General features: G+C 44.8%; 1 protein-coding gene across 4 annotated transcripts in view; it reads left to right on the top strand.

Moving 5' to 3' along the window:
- NBEAL1 (neurobeachin like 1) overlaps positions 1–23,076 on the top strand; it is a 672,403-nt gene that overhangs the window by 448,726 nt on the left and 200,601 nt on the right. For all 4 annotated transcript variants that reach the window (XM_069226032.1, XM_069226034.1, XM_069226033.1 and 1 more), the window contains exons 30-34: positions 3,815–3,943; positions 16,848–17,153; positions 18,519–18,668; positions 20,208–20,365; positions 21,473–21,597. In XM_069226032.1, coding sequence (XP_069082133.1) covers positions 3,815–3,943; positions 16,848–17,153; positions 18,519–18,668; positions 20,208–20,365; positions 21,473–21,597 — 868 coding nt within the window. The remainder of the gene's footprint in view (positions 1–3,814; positions 3,944–16,847; positions 17,154–18,518; positions 18,669–20,207; positions 20,366–21,472; positions 21,598–23,076) is intronic.

Below are 23,076 nucleotides of genomic sequence, written 5' to 3'. Positions count from 1 at the left end.
ACCGCAGACTCCTCGCCTTATAATAGATACTCAAGCAAAACCTCCTAGGTGGAGGGTTTGTGAACTAGCTCAAACCAAAAAGTCTTGCGGGACCGAGGGGGCAAAATACCCATCTTGGTGGGCCAGAATGTCCAGACAATGGTGCTTCATGAGAATATGGAGAGAATCCTATGTAGCTGTCTGGCAAATGTCTAGGACATGCACTCCACATACCAATGCTATGGTAGCATCCTTGGCACTGGTGGAATCAGCCTGCTAGCCTTCTGGAGGCTGCTTTTTAACCAAAGTGTAGCAGATCTTAATGTAGAGTACAATCCAGTACGGGTGGTCCTTTTCTGCTCTTCCTTGCTTTTTTTTTATTGCCACTAAAGCCAATGAAGAGCTGATCATCCTTTTAGTGGCCTTTGGCATGATCAATGTAGAAGCTGAGAGCCCTTTTCGGATCCAACCAATGTAGTCTCTTCTTCTTTTTAGAGAGAGGGGTGAATTGGAACAAAGAATGTCAACGGGTGATAGTCTGTCCTAAGTGAAAAATTGTCACCACCTTTCTCAAAAAGGATGCATGAGTCCCAAGAACCAGCTTACTTGGTAGAAAGTAGTTAAATGGGGTTAAATGAGAGACCCTGATGGTCACTTACCCTCTTTGCCAATGTTACAACAACCAGGAAGACCAAAGTTCTCTCCATGTGAGGAAGAGACCTTATGTCACCTCTAGATGTAACCGCCATTTGTGATCCGCAAGGCATCAATGACTGAGTTCATCCAATCTGAGGGTTCAAAGATCCCACAGTGTGTCCCACACCCAGGAAATGGCCCTTTCATTGAAGTCGCATCCAGAGGCACAGGCCTCCTAGCACTGGGTCCATGACCCCATTCCGCCCTGCTTTATGGCAGGAAGGCTTTCAACTCCATCTGAATGGCACACAGCTCCAACAGGTGGATATGGAGCTTGGCCTCCACCGGAGACCAAATACCTCTGATCCCCAACTCTTTCAGGTGGCTGCCCAATCCCAGAAGTGATGCATTGGTTACCGCTGTATACTCTGGGTAGGGTAGGGAACGGAGAGAAGTTTGCCACTGACCTAATTGTGTAGTAGCCACCTTTACAGATCTTTTGTAGCCTCCTTTGAAATCTGGACTAATTTGGAGTGACCCCCATGGTGTTGTGCCCACTGGGACTTCAGGTTCAACTGCAGAGCCCATATAAGCCATCTAGTATGTTTGACCAGCAGGATACAAGCCATCGATCCTAGAAGCCCCAGCATCATTCTCACTGAACTCAAGAACTTAGTCTGTAATAGCGGGCTCATAGCCCAAATGTCATGGAGTGTCTTCCTCGGGGATTAAAGGCACATGTGAAGGAATCCGGTGTGACTTTGGCATGTTTATAGTGAGCCCCAACAATGTTAAGAGGCTCACCATAGTCTAGATGTGTTTGAAGACGGCCTGGGGCCTGTGGGGGGTGCCCTCAACAGCTAGTCATCAATATAGTGGAAAACTGGGGTGCCTGACATCTGAAGATGAGCTGTGACCACTGCCATCACTTATATGAACGCTTAAGGGGCTCTTGTGAGGCCTAAAGGGAGCATGGCAACCTGGAAATGCTGCTGGCCTACATGAACCACAGATAGCATCTGTGGGCCTACTAGACAGGAATTTGAACATAAGCGTCCTGCAGGTCCGTCGCTTCTAACCAGTCTCTGGGGTTGAGGGCAGACTAGATCTGAGCCAAGGTGAGCATATTGAATTTACTCTTCCTCTGGAAGAACTTGAGAATGCGAAGATCTAATATAGGATGGAGTCCTCAGTCCTTTTATGACACGAGTAGGCAGTACGAAAAACAACCACATCCTACTTCTTTCACAGGATACCTCTTTATGGCTTCTTAAGTCAAAAGAGCCTACACCTTCTGTCTTTCAAAGGACAGATGTTTCGCCCTCAGCCGTTTTTGGATGGTGGCCAGGCAGCTGGGATATCCAGGAATGAAAGAGCATAACCCAGCTGAATTCTCGCCTACTTGTCCCAGGTGGTGGTCTGCACCCTGCAAAAAGTGCTGGATCCTGCCGCCAACAGGATGGCTGTGTGCCGCTAAGGACACATCAAAAAGGCTTGGGGGCTGTGGGAGCCAAAGGGGCGGAGGGCTGCACCTCACGCTGCCTCTGTGATACGTGTGATCTATGGGAACCACAGCCAAGAAAAGGGTGGGGTGGCTGCTGAGCTGGTAGCATCTTCTGGCGATCCTGAAACCCCCTTATCAGGGCCATGAATATGTAAAAAAAAAAAAGAAAGCAAGTTTTACATTGCTTTGTATATTTATTCCTGCTTAACCTGAAACTAATAAGTGGATAGGTTGCAATAATGGGAAATGAAATACGGTGCGTGTGTACCAGAATGGCATACTTTTACTCAGCCAAGACCCATATCTGTACCAGATTAAGCCTGAGGAGACTGCCAGAGTCCTTCTACCCAGTGCTTAATTTGTAAATAAAAATGTGCCAGTGCCCAAAGCCCTCCCCTTAAAAAAGCGGCTGATTCAATTAAATGTGGGAACATGGAATACTGAGGCCATCTCGGGCCTCTTCACTACATTTAAAGCCACTCCTTGCCCCTTCAGCTCACTCTTGCAGCTTTCTGCTTTCTCCCATTGTGACATTTTTTTCGTTTTTCTTGTCCTCCGTCTTTCCTAAATGTGTCTTTTGCTTGCACCAAATGCTTGAGGCAGAAGAATAAGCGCCGGCCCTCAAAAATAAGTGCTGGTGCTTAGCACCGGAAACAACAAGCACAAATGAAGCGCTGTTTCTACCCAAAAATAGCCCAATGCCCTATTTGTATCAGTTCACACTGAGATACACCATGACATTTGTTATGAATTTAGTGCGCGAAATGTATAATAATTGTTTTTCCTATCAGGCCTATTACTTGGGTCTTACCGCAAAAGATAGTGATGTGCATTGCAACTCCTTTAAGTCAAAGGATGATTTCAAATGGTAATTTGATGACATTCAAAATATCACAAAAGTACTTTAATAAAGTGTTGTAAAAAGACAGGAGAGCAGCAGAATTTCTCAATTGGAACAGAAAAGAGCCAGCTGAATAAGTTACTTCTTTAATTATAATATTGTTGCCATTCATTTTTAAAGAGCAAATGGGAATCCAATTCATTTCTGTACAATAAAAGTGGTTTGTGATACTAAACTCACTCGTGTCCTCCAAAACAGTGTTTCTCTAAGGATTGAGGACCCCTGGGGGTCTGCGTAGCCTCCTCAGGGAGTCCGCAACTGCTAAGAAAATTAAATAATATTAACTGATTAGGTCCATAGCTTTCAGTAATGACTCAGTAGGGGTCACTGGATTCCAATAAGGATTCAATGGGGGTCCCCGGGTTCCAGTAAAGATAAATTGGGGGTCCACAGAAGTGAAAAGGTTGGGAACCAGTGGTCTAGACTAAAGTTTTGCCAACATTTGTAGCGTGGATGTGAAGTATTTGCCATTCAAAGAGTCGTTTTTTCACCACTGTATTTTAATGAATAGTTCCTGTGGAGGAACTCTGTTGCCGCCATCTGTATAAAATTAGTGTCATTAAACTTTCTCTCACTTTTAATGATTGCGCAGTCTCTTTGAATGTGGTGAACAGCCTTCTCTGAGAAGTACCTGCTTAATTTGTAGCTACAATTTATGTTTTGACTATATTCTGTGCTCTTTTCTTATGTTCCTGAGTGTTCATATTCAGATATTTGTTTTACTTGAATGTCCTCGGAAATATGCACCTCCCCCTCATCTTGTTCATTTTATATAACGCTTCTCTTTCCAACAGCTTTTAGAAGAGGTTGTGACTCTCATGGACAGCCTCTCTGTGTGGTACTCTACTGGTCCAGAGTGGACAAAACTCTCCCAGATTGAAATACGTCTTCTCCTTGGATTCATTGGACAGGACAACCTACAGGTTTGGTGGACTTTCAATTGTATCTGTAACAGTTATGTCCCTAGAAATTCCAGTCTTTTACCACTTGCTGATATTCCTCAGTTCTCTTTGAATTCAAAGTTGAATTTCTAATGGGTACTTCTAACCATAGTTTTCTCACCTTTAAAATATTCCCCAAGCCACCAGAGTGGATCCAGAAGTTTTTACAGCAGTGCTCCTGCGCACCACCAGGTGGCTCTGCATTTACAGCAGCACTCCTGCGCACCACCAGGTGGCTCTGCATTAGCCACTTCTGCCCTAGAAGTGACAGTCACATGTAAGCATCATCAATGTGCATTGACATCAGTTCCTTTCCTTCTATGCCTTTGGACGCAAATCTGGAGCTTCTCTTCCTTTTTCATTGGTTTGACAAGTTTTTCAAACTATTCCAGTGTGCAAGGGAAAGATGCGCCCCTGTAAAACTAGTTTGTTCAAACATGCCATAACTGTTGTAAACAGATGTTGCTGAAGACCCGCACTGGATGTACTGCTGGTGCTTGTAGGGCAGGCAGTTCATGACCGTGATGCAAAGCTGTATGCCCCCTAAACTCGTACGAAGCAATGCAAGGCCAACTCCATGAAAGGTCCTCTTCTGGGTCAAGATCATCCGTAAATTAATTTCCAAGTTGAAGAGGAAACACAAAAGAGCAAAGAGGAATCGACCCCCATTCTGCCACTCTCTAACTAGAGAGTAGTTTCAAGGTCATCAAGGTGCCACTTGAGCTCGCCCAGGATCTCTGATTGGGGAGCTCATTCCACAGTTGACCTTGATGAGCCCTGAGTTCCCTGGGTCATTGCTGATGCCGTAGCAGGTCGAGGCCTTCAGGGAGGCCATGCTGTACATTTTTAGCACTTTTGTAACTCTCTCTAGCCCGCCTTTGGGCCCTAAGGATCATCAGGGCTGTCCAGTCAGGTTACTGCCAGCGGACTCATCTTTGATGCCGCCTGAACCCCTGGAATCTGGCTGGAGCCCTGCACCTACACTGGTGCCTACTTCCATTCCATCTCCAAGACCTATGCAGGTCCCTTCTTCAGCGGTGCCAATCCTGACATCTCCAGAGATGGATCTACCGATTCCAGGCTCTGACCCAAGCTAAATTCATCTCAGTCTTGATCAAGGTCATACTCTGGCTGTACTCCAGCACTCCTGGTTCCTGTACATTCTGAGCCACACAAAATACTCCCTCCATCACAGAGGCATCTTCAGTTGCTTCACCAGCGTTTCGATCCTGACTCTGACTAGAGCTTACTGCCACTTAGAGTTGGCAATTGTGTTGATGGTAGGAGGAAATTACTCCTTTTTGCATGGTCACCCTCAATTTTTGGTAGATTTTTCTTCTGGGTTTTGGACTCTGGACGTTGCTGTCCAGTGCATGTTCTCTGATCCCTAAAACCTGACAAGTTGGTAAAATCTCTGATTGGGAGACTTAACTTACCTATAAGTCCCTATTATTTGGTATCCCATGTACCCGGGGCTTGTAAGTTAAATGTCACCAGTGAACTGTAGCACTTATTGTGCCACCACTAAAGTGATAAGGCAAACATGGTTGCAGGCCTGACCTCAGTAACCTGGCTGTTCAGGTATAAACTACAAATTCAACCTGTCAAAATAACCACTTTTGACAGGTCTAAACTTTCTTTTTAAATATTAATAAGAGACCCCTAAGTAGGCCATAAAAACACATAAGGCAGGGTGCATGATCTAAATGTTTGATGTAAAACATGTCTTTACACTGATAGTGATCTAAAAATTATTTTCAGTGTAGAAGGGTTAGCTGTTCCATAGGAAAGCATTGGGATACTTTATTAAAGTTGATAGTTATCTCCTCCTAGAACCCAGATAGAAACTCTATTCTTGAACTTTTAAAATAGTGATTACAAGCCCAACTCATTGGTAAAGTTGAATTTGTAACACATATTTTTCAAAATGTACCTTTAAAAAGTTATTTTTAGCTGGCCAAAAACCTCTAGACCCCCATTTGCCTCCACTTCCAGCTGTGACCCAGGTCCTGAATAGCCCCTTGATTACGTGGGATTACAGCTCAGGCATTGGGAGGTGATCTGTTCTTCTGACAATATGACTATCTGGGCAGTCCCCAGAAGATTAATTATCAAAAGGGACTTCCCTTTCACAAGCAGATGTAGCTCATACCTGGGCATGCCTTCTCTGTTGTCCTTGTAGAAAGCTATGCACCAATTCCAATGGGAGAGGGGGTGCCCCCAGAACTGATTGTGAGTGACCACAGTGTCAGGTTTGCTCATTTCCCTGGCTATAGGGTAGGCACAGGGGCTCTGCACAGTGAAGAAATGTTTGGCCATCTTATTTTAGGGAGAGAGGGGCACTGTTGGAATGTTTGCAGTAGGGCTTACAAGAACTGTTGCAAAAGTGGGTAGGGTTCCCCCAGGAAACTTGTCCCTATTGGTCAAGGAGGGGCCATGAGTCGCCTCCACCTACAGGCAAGAGGCAGTCATAAATGTGGTACTCCTGGGCACCCTCTTCAGTACACTATTGGATCTGTGGAAAACAGAAGGACTGTACCAGCTGCTATGACCCGCGAGGAGACCTGAGAGGACGGACCTGCTCCCACTTGTACCCATGGACATAGAAGTGGACTCTAAATGTCAGCTGGCTGCCCTCCTGTTAAGCTACAAAATCTGCAGGACCACTTTTTTGACAGTTCCCAGCTGACCAGTTTCAACTGGACCTGCCCTGGACCCTGCTGGTGACTTCTGTTGAAGTGAATTCTGACCCCACCATGTGCTGTTCCTGAGAACCTGGAACCATTGACTGGACTAAGTGTCCTTCTCCTGCCAGAACTGCAGACTTCTACAGACACAGGATTAATTTTCCTCCTTAGGCCACCAGTGAAAGACCGTGCTTCCTTTACTTTAGTTACCAGACATGCTGCTGCTGAGGTTCTGGATGTACATCTTCATTCTGTTGAGGTTAAAGAAAATATGCTTTCTGAAGTTCTTCAGCCTTGGTCATGTTCAGTGAAGACCTAACTGACACCCTTATGGGAACTTGGGCTGAAACCTTTCTCTTGCCTACCAGTGAATAGGCAGGTGGCCAGACACCACAGACCAGCACCTAGTGACCCCGACTTTTTTATGCAGCATCCTATTTCTGAGAGTTTGGTGGTCCAGACTATTACCAGCAAGCTCATTTCTACATTGTTACTGACATAAAGGATTGAGGCATTGGGGAAATGTTTTTTCTCTCTGGCCAGCCTAGCCAGATTTGTCATTCGGGCTGAATACTACCAATTGTTTGGGGGGAGCACTCAGCACTAGTGTGGTGCTTTGTTGCCATGCATGCATTCACAGGTTTTTCTGGAGATGTACAGGTATCCCTTATAGATATGTGATTTGATGAATCCCGCCTTTTTGGCAAAAAAGCTGATTCTGCCCTAGAACGTATCAAGGTAGGCCAGGCCACTGTACACTCTTTGGGCATTTCTAACCCCTGCCAGAAAGTTACCTAATCAGTATTGACTCATCTAAGGTTGGTCCAGATGTTTGGCATACAGGCAATGTGAGGTCCTCCATCCCCAATGCAGTCACTTCAGCCCTTTCGTGACCAGGGATCAGGTAAACAACCTGCAGGCTGCCAGGGGCACCAATCTTCCCAGTCTCCCTCTCCTGCAGCATCAGCCTCCGAACTACTTAGTTTGTTCTTCACTGTGCACAACCACCTGTGGCAGGCAGGATGCAACATTTTCTCCTCAGGCGACAGTCCATCACCTCTAACAGATGAGTCCTCCACATCTTCCAGCATATCTTTGCCCTAAAGTTTATTTATGATTTACCACAGCTTATGTCCACATTAGGGTGGCTATCAAAGGAGCACTGGCACATTTCACTGCAAGAGGTGCAAGCTCTACTGTTCAAAGGTGCCATTTCAAAAGTGCTGGCCTTGGAAATAGGGATGGGTGTTTACTCCTGCTATTTCTTTGTGCAGAAGGATGGAGGGCTTTGTTCTGTTTTAGATCTTTGACCTCTGAATGCCTTCCAGTGGAAGGACACATTCAGAATGCTCACACTAGGCTTAGTTGTGCCTGCCCTAGATCTGGGCTACTGGGCGTTAGCCTTGGGCACTCAGAACATGTGCTTTCATGGCCCCATCCTGCAGTCCCAGAGATGTTTCCTGTGGTTCAAGCTCAGCCAGGACCCTTTCAGTTTGCTTTGCTCCCCTTCGGCCTTACCGGTGGCCCCTAGCTGTTCTCAAAAGTGGTGACGGTGGTCGCCACAGAACTTCGAAGGTTGGGGATACCTGTGTTCCTCTGCTTCAAGAACTAGCTGTTGAAGGTGGGCTCATCAAAGTCAGTCCTAGACCACCTCTAGATAACTGTCAACTTCTTGACATAGTTGGGGTTCTCAATCACCAAGCAGAAGTCACACCTGATTTCTTCACAAGGACTTCCTTTGACTGGAACTGTCTTAGACTAGGTGCAGTTCATGGCCTCAGGGCCTTTCTTGTGCCGCAACTAGTCAAGGACATTTGAACTATGATCCCAATGTTTCAGCCTTTGTTCTGGATCTTGGTGAGCAGCTCTGAGGCTTCTTTGCATCCTGTTTGTCTGCTTCGCTAGCTAGCATATGCAGACTCTGCAGGAGGATCTGAAATATCACTTGGCCCAGTACCAAGGAAACCTGTCCGATATCACCCAGGTTTCAAGTGATCCTGGTTTCGGAGGCAACTGCACACATATGCAGTAGTGGCTGCTCAACCGCAAGCTGACCAATGGCAGACCCTTCTCACTTCCTCACCCAGAACTCATGGTGTTGACGGATGTGTCACTGCTGGTTTGGGAAGGTCATCTGGGAGAGGTGATTAGAGGACTGAGGTCTACAGGGGAAATCCAACTCCACATCAATCTTTTGTAGTTGCTGGCCATTCACATGGTGTTAAAGGACTTCCTTCTGTCTATCAAGGGAAGGCTGGTGCAGGTTCTTATGAACAACACTGATACAAGCAGGATGGAGTGTGGTGCTGTGTTCGAACGGTCAAGAGGCCTCTGAAGTTAACTGCAGAAAGTGATGGATGGAATGCTTGAATTAATATCAGCCACTGTCAGTCTCTCGGGTCTCATTCAAGTATGTTCTTTTTTACCCACCATGCCACTCTAGACAAAGGCCCATGTTATGTAAATCAGTACTGACCATGCTCCTCATGTGAACAGTCCATTTGAACTGCCATGTAAGACTCCGTCCAGAAGCCCAGACTCATTTCTCCTTATTTGGGGACCGTCAGGAAGGAGTAATTGAGTCCTGTAGCACAGTGAGCACTGGACCCACTTCTGGGCATTTCTGTCGCACTTAGGGCATCGACTGTAACAAACAACTAGGTGATGAATGGAATACTTGAATGAATGTCAGCCGCTGCCAATTGCTGGGACTGCATTCCATTTCACCGTCTTAACCCACCATGCCAGTCTAGACAAAGGCCCATCTTATGCAAATCATTACTGATTTTGCTTCTCATAAGAACAGTTCATCCCAGCTGGAGTGTCAGGTCATGTCCCTGATCAACAACCACCTGGCGGAATCTTCAAACGCAAGGGTGGACGAGCTCAGCAGGCGATACCTGGTGGATCACAAATAGTGGTTACGCACTCCGGTAGCTCATGGTATCTTCCAACAGTGGGTAGAACAGTGCTTGTATCTTTTCTCCACCATCGATATAGCTAAATGTTGCAACTTCATGTCTGAGTCTCAAGGACAAGCATTCAGATTAGAATGGAGTACAGGGTCATGCCCTGGCTTCTGAAGAAGATCAGGAACAGACAGGTCCAAGTTAATCTAATGGCTTTGGATTGGGCCAAGAGAGTGTGGTACCTAGAATCTCTGGGCATAAGCATCTGTCCTTCAATCAGGTTCACAATTCTGGAGTATATTCTGTTGCAGAAGCAGGGCAGTGTGTTGCACTCAAACCTGCACAATCTATACTGCCATATGTGGGGATTGAGTGTCAGCAGTTGACAGCGTTCTAGTTATCATATGAGGGTGTGGATGTCCAGGTGTCCTCAATTCAACGTCCATGTACACTTGGCAAACAGACAAGTGTGTGGCCTGGTGTAGAGTCTACAAAACAGACCCCTTGCAATCCAAACTGTTGAATGTTTTATTGTATCTGTTGTCTTTCACCCAGTAAGGTGTTGCAGTGGACATCATTTAAGGGTATTTTTTTGCCATTTCAGCCTTTTTGCGTTTACCAGACCAGCCGTCCTTGTTTAAGTCACCTGTTACAGGTTTGGCACATATGTTCCCTAACAAACTGTTTGTGATACAAGAGTGTGATCTTATTTTGGTCCTCTTGTGCCCCCCTTCCAGCCAATGCACAGTTGCTCTTTGCGTCGTCTTGACTGTCAACACTGCCTTCCTCCTTGCTTTTACTTCTGCTTGTCACATAAGTGAGCTTCAGGCTGTCTTAGAGCAGCCACCCTACATCACCTTAACCCAGACAAATTGATGTTGAGGACCAGAGTGACCTTTTTGCCAGAAGTCATGACTTCTTTTCACTTTGGGCAATCCATCAGCATCCAAATGTTCTTTTCATTGCCTCACCTATTGAAAGAGTAGGAAAAACTCTATTGACTGGACTCCAAATGCATCAATCGCACCAAAGATCAACAGGTGGACTATCAGCTTTTTGTGGGGTTCTCGAGGGCAAAGAAAGGTAAGACAATACAGAAAAGAGCTTTGTCAAAGTGGATAGTTCTCTGCATTAAGATCTGCTATACATTAGCCAAAGGGCACTGAGTGCTCACTCTCGGTGGGCCAAAGTTGCTACCACTGTGTTCCCACACAGCATGCCTAATCTTATAATGCCAGGTTGCGATGTGGGCATCATGGCATACTTTCATAAATCACTACAGCCTTGCTGTAATGTCCTACAGAAAGTTTGTTTGCCCATTTAGTCTGAGTGCTCTCCTTCTTTGTGAAGTGCTGCTCTGGTATCTTTCCAACAGTTTGGAAATGTGTGGTCAAAACTTTCCATCAGAATGACAAGTTATATTCAGTAACTGTTTTTTTTGGTGGCAGCTCAATTACACCCTCCAACCTCCCCCTTCTGTGGAGTGGCCTCCTTTTTGCCATCTAAAAATGTCCCAATTTAGAGATCTGTGCACTGGTATCTCCAATTGTTTGTGCTTCGATTCCGAGGGGCGGAAATGTTCAAGTAAGGAACTGACAGAGGGGTCAGTGTGGCTTGACTGTCCATGCCGTATGACACAACTGTCAGAGCTCCCGGGCCTGCCGGCATTCCCGGAACCATAAAATACTGAAAAGCATCCTGCAGACCTGGCCGCCGGGGGACACTGATGGGAGCCAGTGTGGAGATGCCTGACTGTCCGACTGGCGCCCTGAGAAGGCAAATAGAGTTGAAACAGCGCTCGCCAGCCGGGCCCCATGCAAAATGGTGCCCGAGTGGAGCATCAGCAACTTGTTGTGAGGACCACAGGGTCGCAGCAAGTCTCACACAGGAGCTGGACACAGACAAATAGCTCCACAACACTTTGGCCCGACCTGACCCCATTAATCGACAGAGCTTCACGAGGGATCATGAAGTGCTGATCCCTCTGTGCTCATGGACTGGTCGCACCATGGACTGAGCCGGAGTAACTGGGGAGCAAGGCAGGGCCCATTAACCACCATGCCACCGCACACGCGACTAGCGGGGCACAGGATGGAGGCAAGGTGAACTGTGGATTGCATCGGGGAGGTTGGGCTTTGAGGGTTGTTAATACTTAAAGGGGCGGAGGCCTGAAGGAAATGGTGCGTGCTTCACATTAGAGGGAGATCGCATACCACTGAAGCTTCAGGGAAGAACCGCAGACAAGATGGACGACTGACTGAAACCCTCCCCTCCCACCATCTCCTACCTCTGTTTCACCTGATTTAGGAAACCGAAGGGAGACACAACTGGTGGGGATCAAACGAAGCCAGCTCCAACACCGGGCTGTGGCATCCTCACTATCGGGGGCGTGCAGCGGGTGCGGCACAGAGCGAAAAGCTGAGGTAAATCAGAGGACACAAGGCCTACAAATTGGTGACTGACTCCAGGTGAGAGCCAGCCCCTGGAGGAAAGTGCTGAGTATACGTGAGTCACCTCCACAATCAATAATAAGAAGAGACCTCAGGAAAAAGAGGACCGCTGGGGAAATCCTGAATCCACAGTACTTGAGAGAGTTGGGAGACGAATTCTTGGACCCTTGGTGCCTCCTTTTCCTCCCTTATCCTCTCTCACCCCTGCGATGAAGTATCCTGGCACTACTGTGAGACATACGGACTGCCCTCGGCCCTCCCCGGTCCCCGCCTCACCCCCCCATTGTAAAAAGACATTTGACACATAAAGCAAAGCCCAGGAGAAGGCAGTGGGGCCTGAGAGAGATACCTGAAACTGTGCACACATGGGGGTGAGGTAAAAGACAACGCGGGGCCCACAGGAAGCCAAACTTCAACAACCTCCCCTTCATCCCACCCAAACTCACAGTGGCCAGAGAGTACCTGCGGAGACTGGCAGGGCAACGATACCCGCAACACCCAAAGGGTTAGAGGAAACTCCTTCCCCCTCATTCCATAACCCTCCCACAGTTGAAATGGCTACATATAAAAGACACAGAGAAAAGATGACCTTGAGGTGACAGAGATACAGAAGCGGTGGCAAGAGAGCTCTCATTACTACTATCCAGATCCAAGGGATGAGACGAACAAAGGTGCAACTTGGGCCCAGTGGCGGATCGGGAGGCAAACTGTATATTCGCAGCAACACGAAGATGGACACACCTGGGGGAAGGCGCAGACCTAAGTAAATCGGCAGATGCAATACAGACGCTAGGGATGAGCGCTTAATTGGACACTGGTGCAGCTGTGGACTGCAGAGGGGACACCCTCAGATGGGGAAGCAGGTAACACCGGGACAAAGGGCCCTGGGAAGAGTGATGACAGTGCATCCTTGGCTGTACATACAGCAACCATACTACAAGCAAATCAGGACACAAAAACATGCCTGGAAACCCAAATAGCGGCAGTGGTTAGCGAGGTGGTTTTACTGAGGGATGTTGATAGGAAACTAAGGGACCGAGTACAGAAGTCGGAAGATCAACTGGAGTCCACTGTACTGCAGGTGAAGAATCTCACTAAGAAGCATACCGCCACAGAGAAGGAAGTAAAATTGCTGGCGACCAGGCTGAGGACTCCTGTGGCAGTTCACTCCTCCACAGCGTCAGAATAGTGGGACCGAGCAGTAAACTTTATATGGAGGAATAGTTGGTCAAACCAATCTTACACGGTAAACCCTCCTGATTCTTCTTGGTGGAATGTGCACACAGAGACTCATTCAGCCCGCCACATCCTGGGGCAAGCCCACGCCCGATCACCATGAGGCTGATGAACTTTAGAGATAGGGATATTATCCTCCAAGCAGCCAGGAAAAATGGCCCCTGGCTGATAGATGGTTACAAAGTGCATCTATATCCCGACTACACAAACCAAGTCCAGCTGGAACTTAAGTACTTATTTATCTATCAGGCAAAGCTAAGAGTAGATTATGAAGGCAGAATCCACTGCCTCCCAACTGTACAGAAGGCCTGGACATGGTTCATCCAACAGGGTCTCTGGTTGGGCCTCCCGCCAGGAAGGGGTCAAGGATGGAGGGCAAATTAACATCACATCCATCTCCACTAAGGAACAGATGAAGGCATGGCAGGAGACTACTGTAAAGGAGATACAACAATGCGTTAATGTACTCAGCAATAACAGATGGATATGCCTAGCCTCGGAGTGGAAAGCAGTGGCTCATACCGTACTGAAACAGAGCAGAATACGTAAGATGACCAGATGCCCCTTGTGATGGCCATGACGTCAGAATACCTGGGATAAAGATGGTCATGTTCGATGGTGGGGTCTGGTGGGAAAGAGACCGTCTCCGGTGGTCTGGGAGCCCAGGAGGCACACAAACTTTGATAGTTGATTACAGACTGCCTAATGCGAGACTTTGCCACATCGACAACCTCACATGTGAGGCCGGTTGCTGCTCCCCATCGATAATTGTATGTTTGTTGTTTTGGTTTGGGAATCAAACATACCATGAATTGAGCGGTGGTTCGTTTTACAATCACCACATGGTAAGGTAAGGAGGGGGGTAATTTTAGGTGATTACAACAACACAACGACATGCCTGGGACTGGATGAACCCTAGCTGGGTTACTCACAGAGGAGCAGATCCCTTATAAAAAGCAACAAATGCATCCACCATGACACATACCCAAACACTGATGCTACTGACATAAATTGGGGCCAGTGGGCCAGCCCCCCGGAGTATCAAAGGGTTTCCCAAAACAAACCAGAATGAACAAGCAATAAGCAGGGATTATTTGAGGAGGTATGTGATGGTTTGGTCTACAGTGTACTGCAATAATGATTGTGAGCGGCCTGAGCAATAAAGGGAAGAGAAGCCTGGATCTTTAGAGCCATTAACAGATACATACCCGATGTCATATACCTGTGGGAGACACACCTCATTGCAATGCAACATTGCAGTATAGGGAGGGGGAGATACAGACTGGCTGGATATGCACAACACCCATCTGGTTCAAGAGGGGTGATGATTTTGATTAGGAAAATACTCACATTCCATGTATAGAACTCATGGATGGACACACAGGGGTGTTACACTGCCATCCTGGGAGAACACAAGGGAGAAGTGATACTATTAGTCACAGGCTTTGCCCCCATGGGAGTACAGTACACTGCAAAAAGTGGGAAACATTTTAATGAAGGCTTTTCCGGCACTAGTGATGTTGGTAGGAGAATTTAACCTAGTATTAGACAAGAACAAAGATAGGATGAGCACCAGGGCAGAAGGCAAGGCCACTATAAGGAAACTGAAGGGATTTACGTAGGCATTAGGGTTGCGCGATATCTGAAGGACACTTCAAACCTAAGAGAGAGGATACTTCTTCCACTCTGCAGTACATAACATGCATTTGAGGCTTGACTATCTTTTTACCACCGGTGACTCACACCCTAGATTTATAGAGGCTACATATCTAGCAAGGGGTATAAATGATCACTCCTCCCTCCCCACCTACTAGTGGCACTAAACATTACAACTCTGAAACCAAAGGGGATGTGGAAAATTGAAACGTGGTGACTCACCAGTGAGCAGAAAATAAAGTTTAAGGTAAAGCATCCAAACAGTATTTTGAGGACAACAAGAATTTGGTGGATAGTCCAGTAATAGTTTGGGATGTGGGCTAGAAGTCACCTTTCTACAAACCATTTGGAGCTGCCCTTGCATACAAACCTTCTGGGTAACAGTGGGGAAGTTGCTGGAGGAAGCAACGGAGCTGCCTCTGGAACTGCAAACCAAACTGGCACTGCTGGGGATTTGATGCCCAACTGACCATTCCCACTACCAGAAACTGTTCGTGAACTTCAGTTGCATGGTGGCCAAGAGGGACATTGCAAAGAGATGGGGCTCTGAACGTACCCCTATGTATCAAAACTAGAAACTTTAACATGGAACTCTTCAGATAAATGGAAAGGAAGTCTACAAGAGATGAGGGTGTCTGAGGAAATTTGAGAATATATGGGGGTCAGGGACACAAAGGTGGATTGAGTGTTTGAGACTCAGACACTACTTAATCACAAAGAAGTATAAAGGGAGAACGAGCCATCATTGATAATCCTGGCACACAGGACTGGGAGATTGGGGAGTAAAAGCGCTTAAAATGGACAGGGGATACTGAAATAAATGATGCCTTGGTGGATAATTCACTCCCATATCTCGATTCGGCTGGGTAGTTGTTGTGACTGCAATATTAATTGTAATTATTGTAATACAAAATAATAAAAATATAGACAAAAAAAAGTTAGAACCTGACGACGTGCAGTGGTAGTACTTAAATCCTGCTCTGGCCCATTATTTCTGGAGCTGAACAAGGTCAACAAAACGCATGACGCCACCTCATTGTGTGCAGGAGTACTGCTGTGAAAATTTGAAGATCCAGTCTGGCACCTTGAAAATATTCTAAAGGTGAGGAATCAGTGGTTTTCTTCCTGAAAGAGAGCTATCGAAGGTAAGTAATTTGTTACCATAAACATGTCAAGCTATTGGGGTATTCATTCCTTCGATGGTATGTTAACTTCGAAATACTCCACTCACAATGCATGGACCATAGAAACTTAATTCAAGGTCCTATACTGCTCAGAACAACTCTTACATTATAGAGAGTTGCACTGTGTCACTTAGCATAGGCAAGAAGAGTCAGCATCATTTAGTACAATAGCTTCTCTTAAATCGGATGCCAAGAGTATTTATTTTCTTTCTCTCAAAATCTCAATAGCACTTAAGTGCACTTTTTTGCACTTAGTTTGTTACATCAAAGACACGTGGGGAATCCTCTATATTTGTACAGCTTGCAGCCAGAAAAAGTATTAATTTCCTCTATATTTCACAATAAGAGTCACACTTAAAGCTTTATTTCGGCTGTGTGACTAATTGTTCATCCCTTCCTAGTACCACGACTACAGGAGAGTATGGGCTTCTTTTGCATGCAGCACTATGCAAATTATTATATTGGCCCGGGACAACAGTCCACTTGAGAACTTGTGTTACCTGTGAGAGATGTATAGCTGAAGAAAACAATATGGGAAATGTCGTTGTTAACAGTAGTTAGTGGTACTCTAATCTGTGCCATTAATTTACTAATATTGGATATGTTACACTCACTAAACTTTTCAGCATATATAATGTAATTCAAACTCTATTCACGGTTATTTATCTTTATATTTAAATAGTTTGTCAGGGTGTGAATTCTCATACAGGTGACACTCGGTGCCTTATTAGTTTTTTACTTAATTGACTCTGATTTGGATCTAGGTTTGTGCAATGGCAACAGCTAAGCTGAACACGCTTCTTCAAACGAAAGTGATATCCAGCCAGGAGGAAGCATGTTACCTTTTGGGGATGTTGGAAGGGATCCTCAGCCGCTCAATTAAGCAGAAAACCGAAACATACTCCTTCCTCATACCTATTGTCCGCACTCTGGTGTCTAAGATTTACCAGCTGCTCTTCATGTTCCTGCATCTGCCCTCTTTGCCTTCCACCAATGGAAGCCCTTCTTTCTTTGAGGACTTTCAGGAGTACTGCAACTCGGAGGAATGGCGAACATACATTGACAAATTTGTAAGTTGTGATTGTTTTCTTTAGACATTTTATTGCTTAGGTAACAAAATAGCCCAGAGTTTGTTACACTGTGGTAGTTATTTATGTTGTGTCTACATATTTGTGGTGGCTTTCGGGGCTCTGCCAATGCGGTGGTCCAAGTGTCACATTATGACCAGGGCGATCGTGCTGCAGTTGAACCATCAGCACTGCCAGAACTAGTTGTCCCGGCGGTCTGACGATTGTGGCTTTCCTAATCGTATTACAACTTTGTTCTCCGTCAGCGATTTCATGGTAGTATCACTTGGCATGGGCATTGAACCCCCCCCAGCCAGCACCTTCACAATGTTCACAGTCTGCTTTGCAGACTGTGAACATTGCAAGGGTGCTGGTGCATGCTGCATCCTACAGCATTGCCGCCGGCTCGAGTATGAGCCGGAGACAATGCTGTAGGGTGCTTCTTGCTAGGTCGTCAGGTGGAAACCTGAGAAACTCATTATGGGCCCAGTGGGCAGGCTGCCACCATGGCTGCAACCTCCCTGTCTGAAGTTTGCGGATGGGCAAAACCATCAGCCAAACTTGTAATCAGGCCCTTAGTGTCAGAAAAAGATGAGTAGGGATCAATAGTTATCACTCTCACCCATCATTTGTGCTGGTACGTTTAAAATGAGTTTATGTTTTCAATCTGATCTAATTTGCTTGTGATCCAGCTGGCTTAAACCTAAAATAGCTTCTATTTACACGCTCACAGCTGAAATTGTGGCCTCATAGTGACATCAGAGTCACTGTGACATCATAACGACTCATTAGATTCCTGTCCTAGTTTCAAAGTCCATACTTCTCACTGTAGATTTTACATGTTTCATCCATCAGGTAGTTAGGAGCTGACTTAACCTCCTGGAGTTTCACAGTAAAGTTGCTTTTGTAACCTCTGAATATAGATAGGGGGAAAGATGTGACATACATGTTTGGATATCACCTGTGTATAAGGTGATAATCAATGCATAAATAGTTTCCATACTTTAGTTTGTTCATGATACACTTCTAAATGTTTTTAACTCAGTAGAAATGTAAGGAAGCGTTTAGCTACAGAGCAGGTGGGAGACCCATAATTAACCACCATACAGATTGGTGTGGACAATAACTGAAAGGGCATGAAGCCTTCTTGATCATGCTATGTGTACTGATTACTAATGTTTGCAAAACATTTACTTTACTTCCTTAAATTGATGAGATCAGAAATATTTTAGTCTTTAGATGTTGGTGACTGGTAGGTTTGTAAAAAGTGTATGTGAATTATAATAAGAAACATTTACATGTTGGTATATATTGGGTGATCCCTGTGTACAAAGGTGAAACTACTTTCTTATGTTCCCACTGTGTCAGATCATCCCATATATGAAGCAGTACGAAGTTGACATGTTGGGCAGGGGCCACGAGCAGATGGCTCTTTTCTGGAAGGACTGCTATGAGGCACTGAATGTGAATATGCACAAGCGAGATCGACAGAGAGGTGAAAGCAAACTAAAATTTCAGGTAATAAGTTCATGCTTTTATAAAACAGAGTGGTCAGAATTTAATCTTAGAATCTAAAGTTAGTGATGCTTTCCACTTTTCTGTTTGTGTTCAGGAGATTGGCCTGTTGAACACATCTAATTCTAGAGCTCACTGGGAACTCCCTTTGTATTGAACTATTTTGTCTTCGACAACAACCTCGCACTGCAGCCTGAGGCATCTTATTCTCCCAGCAAACCCAGGGGCTGTGTCATAAATAATGTAAGACAAATGATAGGAGTTCCCGAGATTTATTTACACATAAAGAAAACACGTCCTGTCAGTCCCACATCCATCCACGATTAACCGTCATCCCCGTGCCTTCTCCATTCCCCCCGTTCTACATTCCAGATTCCCTCTTACCTTCCATTATACCACATTCTCTCTATAACAGGCTGTTCCAATTTGCACAACCGGGCAGATGTTTACTTTGGATGAAAAGGCTTGCGGCTCAGTGAAAATAGCATGTTTCTACTTATGTTCATGGGATGAGTGTTTGAGGTTCACACATTGTGGGCCTTTCAACAAACTGTTTCTTTTTTAGCATTTTTTTATTTATTTCACAAATGTTCTGATTACACTCAGTATGCTTTCGGTGTAGATCACTAATCAGTGTACAGGTTCAGAACCACTCCTTTCAGTTCATGCTGGCCAGTAATGAGGTTTCTGCACAATTGTTGGTGGCCATCCTTTAGGAAGAGGCAACTGTGACATCAAAAACCTTCATAATGTCTTGATGGCACAGCTTCATTCTCAAATAATTTCAAGAGTGTGTTCACTATTTTCATAATCTTAAAGCTAGCTGTAGAATGCTGTGAAAGGGTTGCTGGTCATATGTGTGTTTTGAACTTCCCCATTCCTGTGTGTGATCTTCGTTGACTGTATTTGTTCCTTTTCTTCACACCTGACTGACTAGTGATGTTTTTCTAACATTGGATGTCCTGATGTTGAGCTTTCTCATTAAGGGCCTGATTTAGACCTTGGTGGAGGGGTTACTCTGTTCTGACAGTGATGGATATCCTGTCCATTGAAATCTAAATTCCATAGAAAACAATGGTATTTAGATTTTGATGATATCCATTACCGTTGCTACAGAGCAACCCTTCCGCTGAGATCTAAATCAGTGTGTGATTGATTTTATTCTCAGTCCAATATGGCTGTTTTTTTTTTTTTTTAAATGGGATGGATGTTGGTTGTAGTGTGTGTGTTTGAGCAGCTGTTGCATTTAAGCTGTTTGAGTCACTTTCTTGAGAGCTTTTGAAAAGATTTGATCTAAGAGGTTAACCTGCCTGGCAAAGTTCCTTAAAAAAGGTCTGGCAAAATGAATGTATCTTTCCTTGTGTCAAGTGCATGCTTAGTATTGTTTGATATAATTTGTAACATTTGGGTTTGAAATTTGGTGCTGACTGAGTAGCATTTTCTCCATGCCTTTCTCTCTGTTCTCAAGAATACCGTGAGGTTGAAGTCACAAAAGAAAAAGATCCCTTAAACTAAATTATATACTTCTATCTCACCTTTCAGGAGTTTTTTGTAGAACCATTTAACCGCAAGTCACGCCAAGAGAATTTACGGTACAACAACATGCTAAAACAAGTCAACAGCCAATATCTTGCTACTTTGAGGCAATGGAAATCTGCACAGCGGTACCTGACTTGTGAGCGGGGCCCTTGGGCCGAGAGGTTAGCAGCAGTTTGTATCTGTGTGTTGCCATTCTCTAAAACTGAACTTCGTTTTGTGGCCAACCTTATAGTGTTGAGAGTTTCTGCAAACAAGGAGCCATGCTCCTGCTGTTTTACCTGTTGTCAAGTCACTGAACTGCCATAAAAAAGATCATAGACATTTCTGTGGCTTGCCTTCCCTCTAAAGCCTAATACATTATTGATGTTCACCTTAGTGCATTTAGGATGCATTATTGCTTATCTGATCCACCTGCCAAGCCATACTTCCACTACTACCCAAACCACTGTCTCCTGCATCTCTTTACTTTGTTGTTAAGGTTTACGTGCCATGCACCATTTCGTAGAGCTCTTCTCTTTTACTCTTGCCATTTCCTTACATAGTCATTAACATTTGCAGGTCTTCTCTCAGCTTACTGAAATGCACAAATCTCACTGCAAAACTGTAGAACATAGAGTTAAACAGACACGGAGCATAAGTCTTCCCAAACAGCTACTACTGTTGCCAACTAGACAGGGTTGGATAATAGGTGTCTCTGCTACAGGGCACCTGTAATTCCTCTGGGGAATGGGTTCTGTTAGACTCCATCTTTCTGACAAGTGATATCCTTTTAAAATGAAGCACACAGCTAATGAATTGTCATGTTTCAGTGAGTGACCAATATGGATTTGTGGTACCTTTTCACAGAGATATGTTTTTGATAAGATGACCATTGATGCCCTTGGCATGTTGCTTGTACTGGCTGCAGATTAGTGTCTCTTTTTCTCATGCATCATCTGGTTACTGGCTGCTGTTTAGTGGCTCTTTTTCTCATGTATTATCTGGATGCATGAACCTCCAAGTTTGACGAGGCCACAGAGCAAGTGTCTGCGGGTGCCTTCCGCTGTTTTTAAATCATCGTACCAGGAATTCCACTACCCTCTCATTGGCCTTTTTCCCTTTCCCAGAGTAACAACACTAAGGTGAGCGCTCTTCAGTGGTGTCCTGCATCAAGTGAAATTACTGCACTGCCAAACCTTGCTTGTCCACACAGTCTGTACGTATGGGATGCCTTTTTAACAATTTTCTAATGATTATTCAAGCATTTGTTCACCTATTGCCTCTTTCAGGAAAAAGACTCCTGTTCGATGGAAACTTTCCACCGTTGAGAACTACTCACGCATGAGACTGAAGCTGGTGCAGAATTATCACTTTGACTCTCATGCAGGGGCTAGCGCATTGAGGGACAATTTGGGTAAGTATTACAGAGGATGGTCTGTGACCAGGTTGTGTAATAATAATAGAGCTTCTGGTTTCAATTCTTAAACTTACATAACAATCTGGGATATTTGCTTCTGTCTTAATTGTACACAATGTTCTGCTCTGAGGGTCTCTTTGAGGAAACTAATGCTAAATAGTGATTGACTGTTTGCCAAGCTTCAGATTTCAGTCTGTTGACATGTTTTGTACACCATATTGTCTTCTATATTTATTGCTTTAACAGGATATTCCTTTTCCTAAGTACATTATATCTTCCTGTTCACCAGCAAGAACAGCCTCCCATCAGTAGTCATACTAGTCAGAAAACTGATCAACAATTCCTTATCAATAGGAGTGTTACCACAGCAACTAGGACCCTCCAGATCCTAGCAATTACAGACCAATAGCAAACAAGTCATTCCTTGCCAAAGTTATGGAAATGGCCATGTCTAACTCTTTTTTAATTTGGATTAGACTGCTGAGCCTGTATTTGGGCGAATTGCTAAATATCAGAACTCCTTGCCCCCTATTTTGTTTACTCTGGCACTCAAACCACTCACATGCATATTATACCAGACCTATTCTGCGTCTGCCCTAAACTCTACTGACTGTAAGTGCACTGTATATGCAGATGACATGGTATTGTATATTAGACACCCTGAAGAAAATCATTCTCCGATACTGGAGGATACATTTGATGAGGAGGACATTCGTCATGGCTGCTAATCAACTGGAGAAAACCCCTAATTTTCCATTTCACCCATCCACTAAATCATGTACTGTTGAGTGCCCCTGAAGTGATGTGAGGACTCAGTTAAGTGCCTTGGGATCTGTTATCAATAGAAATCTATAAATTGTCTTCAAAGAAAACTACAGAGTAGTGAAGTCACAATTGGGAAATGGATTAGGATCCTCTCTTCCCTAGCTGGGAGAGCACCAATATTCAAAATTATTATATTACCCACCTTCATGTACCTATTCATCAACATTTCTATCATTCTACCACAACCTTTTTTTGAAAACCCTAAGATCCTTGATGGTTACACTAGCATGGCTGCTAAATCGCCTAGAGTAAAGTTGGAGGTTCTCACCTTGTCATATAATAAAGGAGGAGTTGAAGTTCCAGAACTTTATTATTTACATGCTCAAGCACAGTTTGCTCAATACTGTTATTGCCACCCTAAAGGTGCCTCACATAGCAGTGAAACAGGACAATATAGCACCATGTACTTTGATACCACCTAGAAATAAGATTATTACTGTGCAGTGTGCAATAATGGCATAGCAATCACCAGACCTTGTCTTTCTGCACTACCCCTTACTTTCCATGACAAGTGAAGAAAAAGCATTACAAATTTTGGATAATACTAAGATGCGTGAAATAAGAAATCTGTTTCCTGATGGAGAGTTTGCAAAACTAGAAGAGATACCTGATCTCAGGCCCCACACCTTTCTGAAGGTTTTGACATTCCAG

The sequence above is a fragment of the Pleurodeles waltl genome, chromosome 3_1 (genome assembly GCF_031143425.1).
Source record: "Pleurodeles waltl isolate 20211129_DDA chromosome 3_1, aPleWal1.hap1.20221129, whole genome shotgun sequence".
NCBI classification, from domain to species: Eukaryota; Metazoa; Chordata; class Amphibia; order Caudata; family Salamandridae; genus Pleurodeles; species Pleurodeles waltl.
This window is presented reverse-complemented; position numbering and strand designations above follow the sequence as displayed.